This window comes from Muscardinus avellanarius (genome assembly GCF_963383645.1).
Source record: "Muscardinus avellanarius genome assembly, chromosome: 3".
Lineage (NCBI taxonomy): Eukaryota > Metazoa > Chordata > Mammalia > Rodentia > Gliridae > Muscardinus > Muscardinus avellanarius.
Window position 1 is genome coordinate 129,763,386 of NC_137788.1, and position 13,521 is coordinate 129,776,906.

Below are 13,521 nucleotides of genomic sequence, written 5' to 3' on the forward strand. Positions count from 1 at the left end.
TATTGACTATATATTCTGCTAGTGTAACTAACTTCCCATGAAATGTACTGTAGGCAATACTAAATTCATGGGGGCTATAATTAGGCATGATCAGCACAGTAGCTTGTTAGACAAAGCAAGCCAATGGAGATCAGTATGTCAACCCATTATTCTTAAGGATTACTCATGCACACACATTATCTAAAAGGTAATAAAGAGGCTATGAATAGAAGAGTCATTCAGCAAGGTTAATTTCTCTGCATTACTTGAAAGGCAGAGGTCCACACGGAGTGTGTAAGTCCCCAGAGGCAGAAGCAGGAATCTCAAGTAGTGGTACCTCCTTGGGGGATCACGTTAAAATCTTCAGCTGTGATTGAGTTACCTGCATGAAAATGCTTGGTTTACTGTGCAGTACGTGGATGTGGAAACAAGAAAGCAGCAATCCAGCACTGAATAAATCAAAAGCAAAACTAACAACGAGCCGGGCATGGCAGTGCACACTTGTAACCCCAGCACCCAGGAGGCTGAGGCTGAGACAGGAGGATCAAGCTCCATGGCCAGCCTCGGCTGCTACTTAGCGAGGCCCTCTGCAACTCAGTGAGACCCTGTTTCAAAATAAAGAATTAAAAATAGGGCTCCGGGTATAGCTCAGAGGAAGAATGCCCCCTGGATTTCATCCCCAGTACAAAAAATTAAAAAAACTAACAACAAAAAAAGAAAAGACCTAGAAAAAAATACAGAAGACTGGGGAAAGGTAGCAACAATCACCTGTGCCTCTGTAGAAGAAACAGCACATTGCCTGGGTAGGAAGGGAACTACTGTCTGCAAACACCTCAGTTGTCACCCCCACTTGTGGCTTCAGTTATTTTAAAAAGTGTGGCTGGGCATGGTGGCACACGCTTGTAATCCCCGCGCTTGGGAAGCGGAGACAAGAGTATCACGCAGGTTCGAAGCCAGCCGTGTTGGCTTAAGAGACCCTGTTTCCAAATAAAAATATAAAAAATAGGTCTGGGAGTGTAGCCCGGAGGTAGAAGGATTTCCAGGAACCCCAGTACCACCAAAAATAAAAAACAAAAAAAAACTGTGTGTGTGTGTTACTGGTGGTTGAACCCAGGGGTATTCTATCTCTAAGCTACACCCCCAGCCCTATTTTCTATTTTGTAACAGGGTCTCACTGGTCTTAAACCTGTGATCCTCCTGCCTCAGCTTCCCAAGTACTGGGATTATAGGCATATGGCACTGTGCCTATATTCATATTCTTATTAGGGATAAAGCTACTATTCTGAAGCAGAAGACAAATGTTTTTTCTTTCTTTTTTCTTTCCTTCTTCCTTCCTCCGTTCCTTCTTTCTTTTTGTAGTACTAGAGATTAAACCCAGAGACATTCTACCTCCAAGCTACATCCCCAGCTCTATTTTATTTTTATTTTAGAAACAGGATCTCCCTAGGTTGATGAGTGTCACTACTTGCTGAGGCTGTCCTTGAACCTGTGATCCTCTTTTTTCAGCTCAAGTACTGAGATTATAAGCGTGCACCACCATAACCAGCCCCCAAAAATTTGTTTTCTAGAAAATAGGTGAATAAATCCTATTTAAAAACAGGCAAAACTGGGTGTGGTGGCGCACACTTGTAATCTCAGCATTCAGGAGGCTGAGACCAGAGGATCGAGGATTTCAGACAGCCTCAGCTAATGAGCAAGGCCTTCTGCAATTTCATGAGACCCTGATTCAAAATAAAGAATAAAAATAGGGCTGGAGGTGTACCTTGGAGGTAGAATGCCCCTGGGTTCAGTTCAATACCCTGTACCACAAAAAATAAAATAAAAACAGGCAATTTTGCCAGGAATGATGGTGCACAACTAACCCCAATATTTGGGGGCTAAGACAGGAGGATCGCAGGTTCAAGGCCAGTATTGACAACTTAGCAAGATCTTGTTTCAAAATAAAAAAATAAAATAGGGCTAGGGTGTAGCTCAGATGTTGAACATCCCTGAGTTCAATGAGTTCAACCAATCAATCAATCTCTCTCTCTCTCTCTCTCTCTCTCTCTCTCTCTCTCTCTCTCTCTCACACACACACACACACACACACACACACACACACAAACACACACAGAGTCTCTCTCTCTCTGTCTCTCTCTCCCCCTCCGTCCCCCAAATTTTGAACCATTAATTCTGATTACATTTGCTCATTTCACTTTAAGGCTCCAAAAATACTTTCCATCAATTAAAAAAAAGCATTTTGGAGCTGGGCGTGGTGGTGCACACTTGTAATCCCAGCATTCGGAGGCTGAGACAGGAGGATCGCAGTTCGTGGACAGCCTCAGCTACTTAGTGAGGTCCTCTGCAACTCAGTAAGACCCTGTTTCAAAATAAAAAGAATAAAAAATAGGGCAGAGGGTGTAGCTCGGAGGTCAAATGCCCCTGGGCTCCATCCCAGACCTGCAAAAAAAAAAAAAAAAAAAAGAAGCATTTTGGCCTCTCAGGTTAGTCTTCTTGGCCTCATTAACTGCCTTCAACTTTAATGTGTAAGAACAGAGGTTAGCAATAAATATACTAATAACATTCTGTATTATCATGCCTCCAAGATAAAATTTTATCCCCAAAATAACTTTTTTCCCTCTAAGATAAAATTTTTTCCTTTCTTTTCTTTTCTTTTTTTGAAGTGGGGGTAAAAAGGAGGCAGAAAGAATGGGTCACAGAGAATAGTAAAGTAAGCATTTTAAGAAAGCTGGGTGTGGTGGCTCATGCTTGTAATTCCAGTATTTGGGAGGATAAGACGGGAGGATCCAGGTTGGTGGCCAGTCTCAGCTATTTAGTGAGGCCCTTTGCAACTCAGTAAAACCATGTTTCAAAAAAAAATAAAACCAGGCATGGTGGCGCACGCTTGTAATCCCAGTATTCAGGAGGCTGAGACAGGAGGATCTGGGTTCGTGGCCAGCCTCAGCTACTTAGGGCTGGGGGTGTCGCTTGGAGGTAGAATGCCCCTGGGTTCCATTCCCAGTACTGCAAAAAAAAAAAAAAAAAAAAAAAGTAAAAGAAAAAGAAATTCTGGGGGTACAAAACTTTGGGAAGTATAAAATTAATAAAAGCTCACCAGGTGTGGTGACGCACACTTGTAATCCCAGTACTTGGGAGGCTGAGACAGGAGGATTGGAGATTCGTGGCCAGCTTCAGCTACTTGGTGAGGCCTCTGCAATGTAGTGAGACCCTTTTTCAAAATAAAGAATAAAAAATCAGGCTAGGGGTATAGCTCAGAGGTAAAATGTCCCTGGGCTCCATCCCGAGACCACATACAAACAACAAAAAAGATATGCATTGTTGGACATGGTGGTACATCCCTATAATCCCAGAGGACTGCAGTTCAGGAACAGCATCAACAACGCAAAGAGACTATTAGCAACCTACGGAGGCCCTGTTTCAAAACAAGGTGGGGGGATTTTTCCTTCTCGGGACCCCCTTCCCTTTTTGGGGAGCTGTTCTCTCTCTCTCGCAGGTCGTGTTAGCCCTGAGAGAAGGCAGAGTGCAACTGAGGGCACGTGGCTCAGGCTAATCTTGGGTAGTGACCTGAAGGCCTCTGCTGGACATCAAGACTGACCAGGGCCCCTAGGGATGACCTGCACCTCTTTTCTGGCAGATCGCGTGGACTCTGGGAGAAAGTAGTTTGCAACTGACGGCACTTGGCTCGGGCAACACTCAGGTAGTGACCTAAAGACAGCTACTGGACATCAGAGACCCGACAGCCCCTTTGGGGTGTTCTGCCACTTTCCCTATTCCCTTCTGGCAGATCGCGTGGACTCTGGAAGAAAGCAGCCTGCAGCTGAAGGCAATTCGGCTTGGGCTACTCTCAAGTATTGTCCTGAAGGCAGCTGCTGGACCCCAAGAGTTCCAACCACCCCTTTGGGGTGTTCAGCCATCTTTTCTTTCCTCATTCCCTGCTGCTTCCAATAAACCTTTTACTCCCCTTAAAAAACAAACAAACAAACAAAAAAAAAAACAAAAACCAAGGTGTGGCTAGGAGGTAGAATGCCCCTGGTTTCAATCCCCAGTAAAAAAACACCTCCATACACACCACAAAACAAAAGTCAAAAAAAGTTAGTCATTTTATTAAGATTTCTGGTTACTTTGGCTACTTAGCAATCTGGCCTGATATCTCCTTTGGAAAATCTATGTTTGTAACAAACTTTATTCAGTAAGCACCACAGCATTAAATCCCAATACATTTTACTTTGCTTTTTTTGAACTATGAATTGAACCCTGAGGCATTCTACCTCAAAGCTATATCCACAGCCATTTTTTGGTGGCACTGGGGGTTGATTTGTGATTGCCAACAAAAAACCAAAAAAACAAACAAAAAACCTCTGAGCTACAACCCAACTCTATTTTATTTTTATTTGGAAACAGGGTCTGACTAGGTTGATAAGTTTTGCTGCTGAGACTGTCCTTGAAACTATAATCCTCCATCTGAAATACTGGGATTACAGGTGTGCGCCCCCAGGCCTGGCTCTTATTTTTTATTTTTTTAATTTTGAGACAGAGTCGCACTAAGTTGCTCAGGGTCTTGATAAATTTCTGAGGCTGGCCTTGAACCTGGAATTCTCCCATCTCAGCCTCCTGAATACTGAGATTATAGGCATACGCCACTGTACCCAACTTCAAAATACCTTCCTTTCTTTTCTTTTCTTTCTTTTTTTTTCTTTTTTTCTTTTTCTTTTTTTTTTTTTTTTTTTTTGATGGTACTGGGGTTCCTGAAACCCTTCTACCTCCGGGCTACACTCCCAGACCTATTTTATATTTTTATTTACAAATAGGGTCTCTTAAGCCAGTGAGGCTGGCTTCAAACCTGCATGATCCTCCTGTCTCCACCCTGTCTCCGCCTCCCAAGCTCGGGGATTACAGGAGTGTGCCACCACCCCCAGCCTTTTTTTTTTTTTTTTTTTTAAACTGGGTATTGAATCCAGGGGCATTCTACTTCCGAGCTATATCCCAGGCCCTATTTTTATTTTGAAACAGGTTCTTACTTGGTTGATGAGTCTCACTACTTGCTGAGGCTATCTTCAAACCTAAAATCCTCCTGCTTTTGCCTCCCAAGTACTGGAATTACAAGCATGCACCATCACGCCTGGCCACAATACATTTTTGTTTTTGTTTTTTTTTTTTGTTTTTGTTTTTTGGTGGTACTGGGGTGGAACCCAGAAGCTTTCTACTTCTAAGCTATACTCCCAGACCTATTTCACATTTTATTTGGAAACAGGGTCTCACTAAGTTGCCAAGAACCTCACTAAATAGCTGAGGCTGGCTTCGAACTTGTGTGATCCTCCTGTCTCAGCCTCCCAAGTGCAGGGATTACAAGCGTGCGCCACCACGCCTGGCTTAAAATACATTTTTCTAAGGCTATAAATTCCTTAAATCCATACTCTTGGGAATATAGAAACTAGCAAATTCAAACCACTCATTTATTTGTTTCTTTTTATATTTGTGTGTTTCTGTGTGGTACTGGGAATTGAACGGAGGGGCATTCTACCTCTGAGCTATACCTCTAGCCTGATTTTTTTTTTTTGTCTTGAAACAGGGTCTCATTAGGTTGCTGAGAGTCCTGCTCATTGCTGAGGCTGTCCTCAAACCTGTGATCCTCCTATCTCAGTCTCGAAAGTACTGGGATTACATGAATGTGCCACTATACAAAACACTCTTACTGGAGCTCCGGTGTTTCTGAATTCTAGAACACCAAAATGACTTTTTTTGTTGTTTTTTTACTGGGGACTGAACCCAGGGGAGTTCTTCCGCTGAGCCACACACCCAGCCCTATTTTATTTTTTACTTTGAAGCAGGGTCTCACTAGGTTGCTGAAAGTCCTGTCACATTGTCAAGGCTGTCCTTGAATTTGTGATCCTCCTGTCTTAGCCTCCCAAGTATTGGGATTACAAACATGTGCTACTGCGCCTCCCCAAAAGACTGCAATCTCAAAACAGAATCTCTTCTAACATTCCAGGCAAAGTACCTCTTCTTCCTTATGGAAAAAGATAATGGAGAAAAAAGAAACACTATCAAAACTGCTAAGTCATGGTATTATAAATGTATGTAGCATTACATGAGTAAGGATAGGCATAAGCTTTAAGTTCTGAGAGAGCATAAGTGTTGTTGCATGGACACTCTACTCAATCCAATATTCTGTATAGGACCCTCAACAAGCTACTGAATAAAACCTTTGACAGTATAGTATGTTGCCCTCTAATATCAGATCTGTGGATACCAGCATGACTTACTCCCTCATTGAAATAAATCAGAGAATATGAGAAGTTTTGCCAGGAGGAAATGGGCAGATTAGTAAAGTTTTCAAGCCGAGTGTGGTGGAGCACACTTGTAATCCCAGTGCTTGGGAGGCTGAGACAGGAGGATTACAAGTTCAAGGCCAGCCTCAGCTACTTAGTGAGGCCCCTTAAAACTCAGTGAGGCCTTGTTTCAAAATAAAGAATAAGGGGCCGGGATGTAGCTCAGTGGCAAAGCGCCTACTTTGCAGGTGTGGCACTCTGGGTTTGATCCCCAGTTCAAAAAAAAAAGGCAAAATAAAGAATATAAAACAAGCTGGGCGTGGTGGTACACGCTTGTAATCCCAGCATTCGGGAGGCTGAGACCGGAGGATCGTGGTTCGCAGACAACCTCAGCTACTTAGTGAGGCCCTCCGCAACTCAGTGAGACCCGGTTTCAAAATAAAGAATAAAAAATAGGGCAGGGAATGTAGCTTGGAGGTCGAATACCCCTGGGTTTAATCCCCAGTACTGAAAAAAAAAAAAAAAAAAAAAAAAAAGAAATAAAGTTTTCTTGCTGGAGAGTTTTACACAAAAAAACCAGAAGGGCAAGATTTACCATCTATGAATCTGGGAATGGACAGATAGCAAGGGTAAATGATGAAAAAGACTAGCCTAATTGAGATCTTTCTGAGTGGATCTCTTAAGAACATTTATTTTAAAGCTGGGTATGGTGGTACACACAGGTGATCCCGGCACTTGGGAAGCTGAGACCGGAGGACAGCCTCCGCAAGTACTGATACTCTCATCAACCTCATGAGACCCTCTTTCAAAATAAAAATAAAAATAGGGCTGGGAAGCTGGGAGTGGTGGCACACACTTTTAACCCCAGCATTTGGTAGGCTAAAACAGGAGGATCACGGTTCACGGCCAGTATCAGCTACTTGGTGAGGCCCTCTGCAATTCAGTGAGACCCTGTTTCAAAATAAAGAATAAAAAATAGGGCTAGGGATATAGCTTGGAGGTCGAATGCCCCTGGGTTCATCTCCAGTACCAAATAAATAAGTAAATAAATAAATAGCCGGGTGTGGTGGTGCATGCTTATAGTCCCAGCATCCAGGAGGCCAAGACTAGAGGATCTCGGTTCGCAGTCAGTCTCAGCTACCTAGTGAGACCTCAGCAAATTACTGAAATCCTGTTTCAAAATAAAGAATAGAGCCAGGCGTGGTGGTGCACTTTTGTAATCCCCATGCTCCCGGAGGCTGAGACAGGAGGATCACGCAGGTTCAAAGCCAGCCCCAGCTGGCTTAAGAGACCCTGTTTCCAAATAAAATATAAAATAGGTCTGGGAGTATAGCCCGGAGGTAGAAGGCCCCTGGGTTCCATCCCTAGTACCACCAAAAAAAAAAATAATAATAATAATAAAAATAAATAAATAAAAAATAGGGTAGGCGGTGTAGCTCAGAGGTAGAATGCCCCTGGGTTCCATCCCCAGCACCACCATAAATAAATAAATAAATAAATAAATAAATAAATAAATAAATAAATAAATAAATGGCTGGAGGTATAGCTCAGAAATAGAATGCCTTTGGGTTTAACTGTTAGCACACGCAAGTGCTCACACACACACATACATACATACGTACATACACACACACTTCATAAGCATCTAGTATAAAATAGTTCAAGCTGAGCATGGTAGCATATGCTTGTAATCCCAGCATTCGGGATGCTGAGACCTGAGGATCACGTTTTGCAGATAGCCTCAACTACTTAGCAAGGCCTTTCATAACTCAGTTGAGGCCTTGTTTCAAAAAACAGAAAGACTAAAAATATAGGGCTGGAAAAATAATTAAAAAAATAAGTAAATACGGCCGGGGTATAACTCAGAGGTAAAATGCCCCTGGGTTCCATCCCCAGTACTGCAAACAAACAAACAAACAACAGAGCTGGGCATGGTGGCGCATGTTTATAATCCCAGCATTTGGGAGGCTGAGACCGAGGATCCTGGTTTGCGGCCAGCCTCAACTACGTAGTGAGGCCCTTTGCAACTCAGTGAGACCTGGTTTCAAAATAAAAACTAAAAAATAGAGCCGGGAGCGGTTGTGCACGTTTGTAATCCCAGCATTCGCAAGGCTGAGACCAGAGGATCGTGGTTCGCGGACAGCCTCAGTTACTTAGTGAGGCCCTCTGCAACTCACTGAGACCCGGTTTCAAAATAAAGAATAAAAAGTAGGGCAGGGAGTGTAGCCCGAAGGTAGAAGGCCCGAGTTCCATTCCCGGTACCACCAAAAAAAAAAAAAAAAGAAAAAAAAAAGAAAAATAGTTTAAAAAGGTTGATCTAGGCTGACATGGTGGCGGACACCTGTAATCCCAGTACTTGTGAAGCTCAGACAGGAGGACTGCAGGTTCTAGAACAGTCTCAGCAACTTATTGAGACTCTTAGCAACCTAGCAAGACCTGTTTCTAAACAAAAAATAAAATATGGCTTTGGGTACAGCTTGGAGGTAGAATGCCTCTGGGTTCAATCCCCAGTACCATACACACAAAAAATTAATAATAAATAATAAAATAGGGCAGATTTAATATATGTGAGTGTGAGTTTACATGCATGTTTAGAAACTATCTTTGGAATTTATTATTGCATCTATAAATATAATATATATTCATTTCAATACATCTACAATTGGGACCAGCCCAGGACAAAATTCTCAGAATGCAAGGCAAATGGATTATAATTGTGATAGAGAAGAACAATATGATTATGATTAACTAAACTTTATTCCCCCAGAAAATAGTTGTTTTTTAAATTTATTTATTTATTTTGTGGTATGGGGATGGAACCCAGGGACATGCTACCTCCAAGCTACACCCCCAGCCCTATTTTTTATTCTTTACTATGAAACAGGGTCTCACTGAGTTGCAAAGGGCCTCGTTAAGTAGCTGAGGCTGGCTGTGAACTGCTATCCTCCTGTCTCAGCCTCCCAAATGCTGAGATTACAAGCGTGCCCCACCACACCTGGCTATTTTTTTTTTCTTTTTAATATCCCTTCTCTTGAGCAGATAATCCAGCCCTATTCTGGCTGCTAAACACAGGCAGAATGGCTCTTTGTGGAAATAGAAAACAAGTAGAAAGAAAACGTTTTTGTTGCTGTTGTTTTGGTTTTACAGTACTGGGGATAGAACCCAGGCATATTCTACCTCCAAGCTACACCTCCAGCCCTATTTTTTATTCTTTATTTTGAAACAGGATCTCACTGAGTTGCAGAGGGCCTAAGTAGCTGAGGCTGGCTGTTAACCTGTGATCTTCCTGTCTCAGCCTCCCAAATACTAGGATTACAAGTGTGAGTCATTTTTCATGGCAGGTTAAATAAAAATCTGCATTATATAAATATCTTATTTCATCTACACCTTTTGTTTGATCGATTCATTCATCATTAATTCATCCAATTATTTATCAAGTGCCCACTATTAAAGATATTGATATGTTAGAAATTTAAAAAGCAATAAACAAAACAACAAAAATCTCTGTTCCTACAAGGCTTAAATTTGAGATAGTGGAGGCCCAAAATAGATTAAATGTCCTATGGCCAAAGCCTCTGTTTCTCTTTTAGCAATAGAGATAATATAAAAATCTTTTGTCATAATTACTTCCCAATCAGTTAACTCTTCTTTGTTTAATTTCCACCCCATCCTCCACTTTGGGATTGCACCCAGGGCTTTAAGCATGGTAGATAAGTACTGAACTAAATTTTTATTTTTTTACTTTTATTATTTATTTATTTACTTAATTTACGGGTCTGGGGATAAAACCAAGGGGCATTCGAACTCCAAGCTATACCCCCTGCCCTATTTTTTATTCTTTATTTTGAAACTGGATCTCACTTAGTTGCAAAGGGCCTCACTAAGTAGCTGAGGCTGTCTGCAAACCATGATCCTCCAGTCTCAACCTCCTGAATGCTGGGATCACAAGCATGCGCAGCACAACCGCCTTAAACTAAATTTTTAAATGACATATTTACTGATTTTTTTGTTGTTATTGCTCTTGTCTATCTCCTGTCTTTAGGCTAAAAGATGTCCCTCATCCAGGCCACTAGTTTCCCAAACACTGAAAGACAGATGACAAAGCCTTCTATGGGTCTGGGTCCATCTCAGATTTGGGGCAGCTCTAGAATTAACTTGATACAGTGACAAGGAGTGGTAGAGTTTTGAGTTCATACCCAGCTCCGCTAGAGACCCAACTTGTCTGGCAAGGAAAACCAGAATTGGCATGAGCTCTGGAATGAACTGCAGATTAGGCCCACAGTGGGCTCCTGGAGCACCCTGGACATCCAACAGGTCCTTTGGGTCTGTGAAAGACTACTTCAGATGCTAAATCACAGCTAGTTCCCCTCTTTCTAAAAAAATTTTTTTTTAATACTGAGATGGAACCCAGGGGCATTCTACCTCCAAGCTACACCCCCACTCCTATTTTTCATTCTTCATTTTTGAAACAGGGTCTCACTGAGTTACAAAGGGCCTTACTAAGTAGCTGAGGCTGTCTGCAAACTGCGATCCTCCTGTCTCAGCCTCCCAAATGCTGGGATTACAAGCATGCAGCACCACGCCTAGCTTCCCCTCTTTCTAACACACTCTGACAGTTTCTAGATTCTCTAGACCAAATGCTTCATATAAGGCACCTGGCCACATCTCAGTCCCATTACACATGCTCTGAGGGTTGCCTGAGTATCACACCAAACAAGTGAGTAATTACACTAACTCACAGAAGCTGAATAATCTGGGTTTTAACATTAGCTATGAAGACAGTAAATATCTAAAACAATAAAGGACCCAAACATACCTGATTTCGAAGAGGCTGCTGTTGTGATGGCCGATCCCTGTGTGTGTGGCTTTCTCGAGTTATTGCAGATGCACCAGAATCTACATGAACTGACCCTACTGGAGTAGGCTAGAAAAATGAAATCAAAGTCAAATGGGGAAAACAGGTGTGACGTAAAGCCTCTGCAAAGGACAGCTTTGTTCTAATTCTCATAGAGTCGTACTGACTCTTTCCAGCTATAACAAGTTTCAAGTCATCTTGTCCTCTGCTCCTCTGCAAAAGGGAGAAAGTCTGGTCCCTAAAGTTTCATTAGAAAATAGTTTACGTTTGAACATAAAAAGCCACCCTACAGCACTATCTGTTAACATACTCTTGGTACCTGCGGACTTCTGGCCAGAAAGCAACTCTAAGTTTCTTATGGTGCTAGGTTCTATTCAGCACAAGCCAAGTACCTTAACAGCACATGTAGTACCAACTTCTCATTCAAATGAAACTTGTAAAATAAACACAAAAAACTGACTTAAATCTATTATCTCTAAGATATACAGGTATATTAGGATATACATGCCATTATCTTTAAAATGTTTAGCTAATACTTCCTAACTTTAGTGAGAACAACCTATGGCATCATCCTGAAAGGACTGGTAAATGCAAAGTTTAAAATCAAAGGGATTTTTTTCCCTTCCAAGATTTAAGCAGAATACTGGCAAGTAAAGGGATGAGGCAGTGCTCATCTGAGAACGGTGAGAAAATTAAAGAGGATACTTACAATAGGCCTCCCAACCCAATCATAAGCATAGTCAAAGGTGTAGCCTTTCCTTTCAAAGAGGTCTGTAAAGAGGGTCCGTAAATACTCATAATCAGGTTTTTCAAAGAAGTCCAATCGCCTGACATATCGAAGATAGGTTGCCATCTCCTCTGTTAGAAAAGAGGTAAAAGGTCATGCTCATTAGCTGGATGCTGCCCATGGGGATAAGGCCTGGGCTACACAGGGGTATTCTGGCCAGACTACTTAGTATTACTATTCCTTTTTTTTCTTTTTTTTTTTTTACTAAAACTGGGGTTTAAACACAGGGCTTCATGAGTGCTAGTCAAGCAGTCTATCACCGAGCTACATATATTCCCAGCCCTTGACACAAGTGTTTTTTTTTTGTTTTGTTTTGTTTGTTGTTTTGTTTTTGTTTTGAGGTAATGGGGATAGACCCAGGGGCATTCTACCTCCAAGCTGTACCACAGCCCTACTTTTTATTCTTTATTTTGAAACAAGGTCTTACTGAGCTGTAAAGGGCCTCACTAAGTAGTAGCTGAGGCTGGCTGTGAACTGCTATCCTCCTGTCTCAGCCTCCCAAATACTGGGATTACAAGTGTGTGCCATCACGCCCGGCCTAGGAATTTTCGTTAATAAAAGTGTTAAACCTATGTTGGTCTGAATAACAATAAAAAGAAATAAATTACATGAACAGCCCCCTTATCAAGAGATACCAAGTCACAAACTCCAATTTCCTTAAGTTCCAATAACATTGGCTACAGTATCCTTTTAGCATCCTACCTGGAAAGTTCTCACAGAGAGCTTCAATGGGAGTATTCCTTTTGGTGTCACCAATTTTTTGATATCTCTCTTTTAATGTATCAGCCTGTAGAAAGAAAAAAAGTTACCTAGAAAGAAGTATTAGGTATGAGAGGTTTAATATGTTTTCAGATACAAAGTTGTTTTACTCAAAGTGGCAGGATTTGTTAGTCAATCTCAATTTCTTTCCCTCTCTAACAATAAGAAATATAAGACCAGGTATGGTGGCCCATACCTGTAATCCCAACACTTGGGAGGTTGAGGAAGGAGAATCACAAGTTTGAGGACACGCCAGGCAATGTAGCAAGACTCAGCAACCTAACAAAATCTTGTTTCAAAATAAAAAGGGCTGCCAGGCGTGGTGGCACACGCTTGTAATCCGCTTGGGAGGCGGAGACAGGAGGATTGCGCAGGTTCAAAGCCAGCCGTGCTGGCTTAAGAGACCCTGTTTCCAAATAAAAAGGTCAGGGAGTGTAGCCCAGAGGTAGAAGGGTTTCCAGGAATCCCAGTACCACCAAAAAAAAAAAAAAAAAAGGGGTAGAATGCCTCTGGGTGTGACCTTTGGTGGTAAGAGAGAGGGGGGGAGAGAGAGAGAGAGAGACTGTGTGTGTGTGTCACACACACACATACACACACACACACACACACACACACACACACACACAATATAGTAGTCTCAGATAAAGAGAATGAGATGAGCAGCTAGAATAAGAAATATAGAGCCGGGCGTGGTGGTGCACGCTTGTAATCCCAGCATTCGGGAGGCTGAGACCTGGAGGATCGCGGTTCGCAGACAGCCTCAGCTACTTAGTGAGGCCTTCTGCAACTCAGTGAGACCTGGTTTCAATATAAAGAATAAAAAAAGGGGGGGCAGGGGGTGTAGCTCGGAGGTCAAATGCCCCTGGGTTCCA

General features: G+C 42.2%; 1 protein-coding gene across 4 annotated transcripts in view; it reads right to left on the reverse strand.

Annotated features, from left to right (window-relative positions):
• CSNK1G1 (casein kinase 1 gamma 1) overlaps positions 1-13,521 on the reverse strand; it is a gene marked incomplete at both ends in the record, with an annotated part of 111,848 nt that overhangs the window by 33,247 nt on the left and 65,080 nt on the right. For all 4 annotated transcript variants that reach the window (XM_080693194.1, XM_080693192.1, XM_080693195.1 and 1 more), the window contains 3 exons: positions 11,065-11,172; positions 11,813-11,961; positions 12,593-12,677. In XM_080693194.1, the coding sequence (XP_080549320.1) occupies positions 11,065-11,172; positions 11,813-11,961; positions 12,593-12,677 (342 nt within the window). The remainder of the gene's footprint in view (positions 1-11,064; positions 11,173-11,812; positions 11,962-12,592; positions 12,678-13,521) is intronic.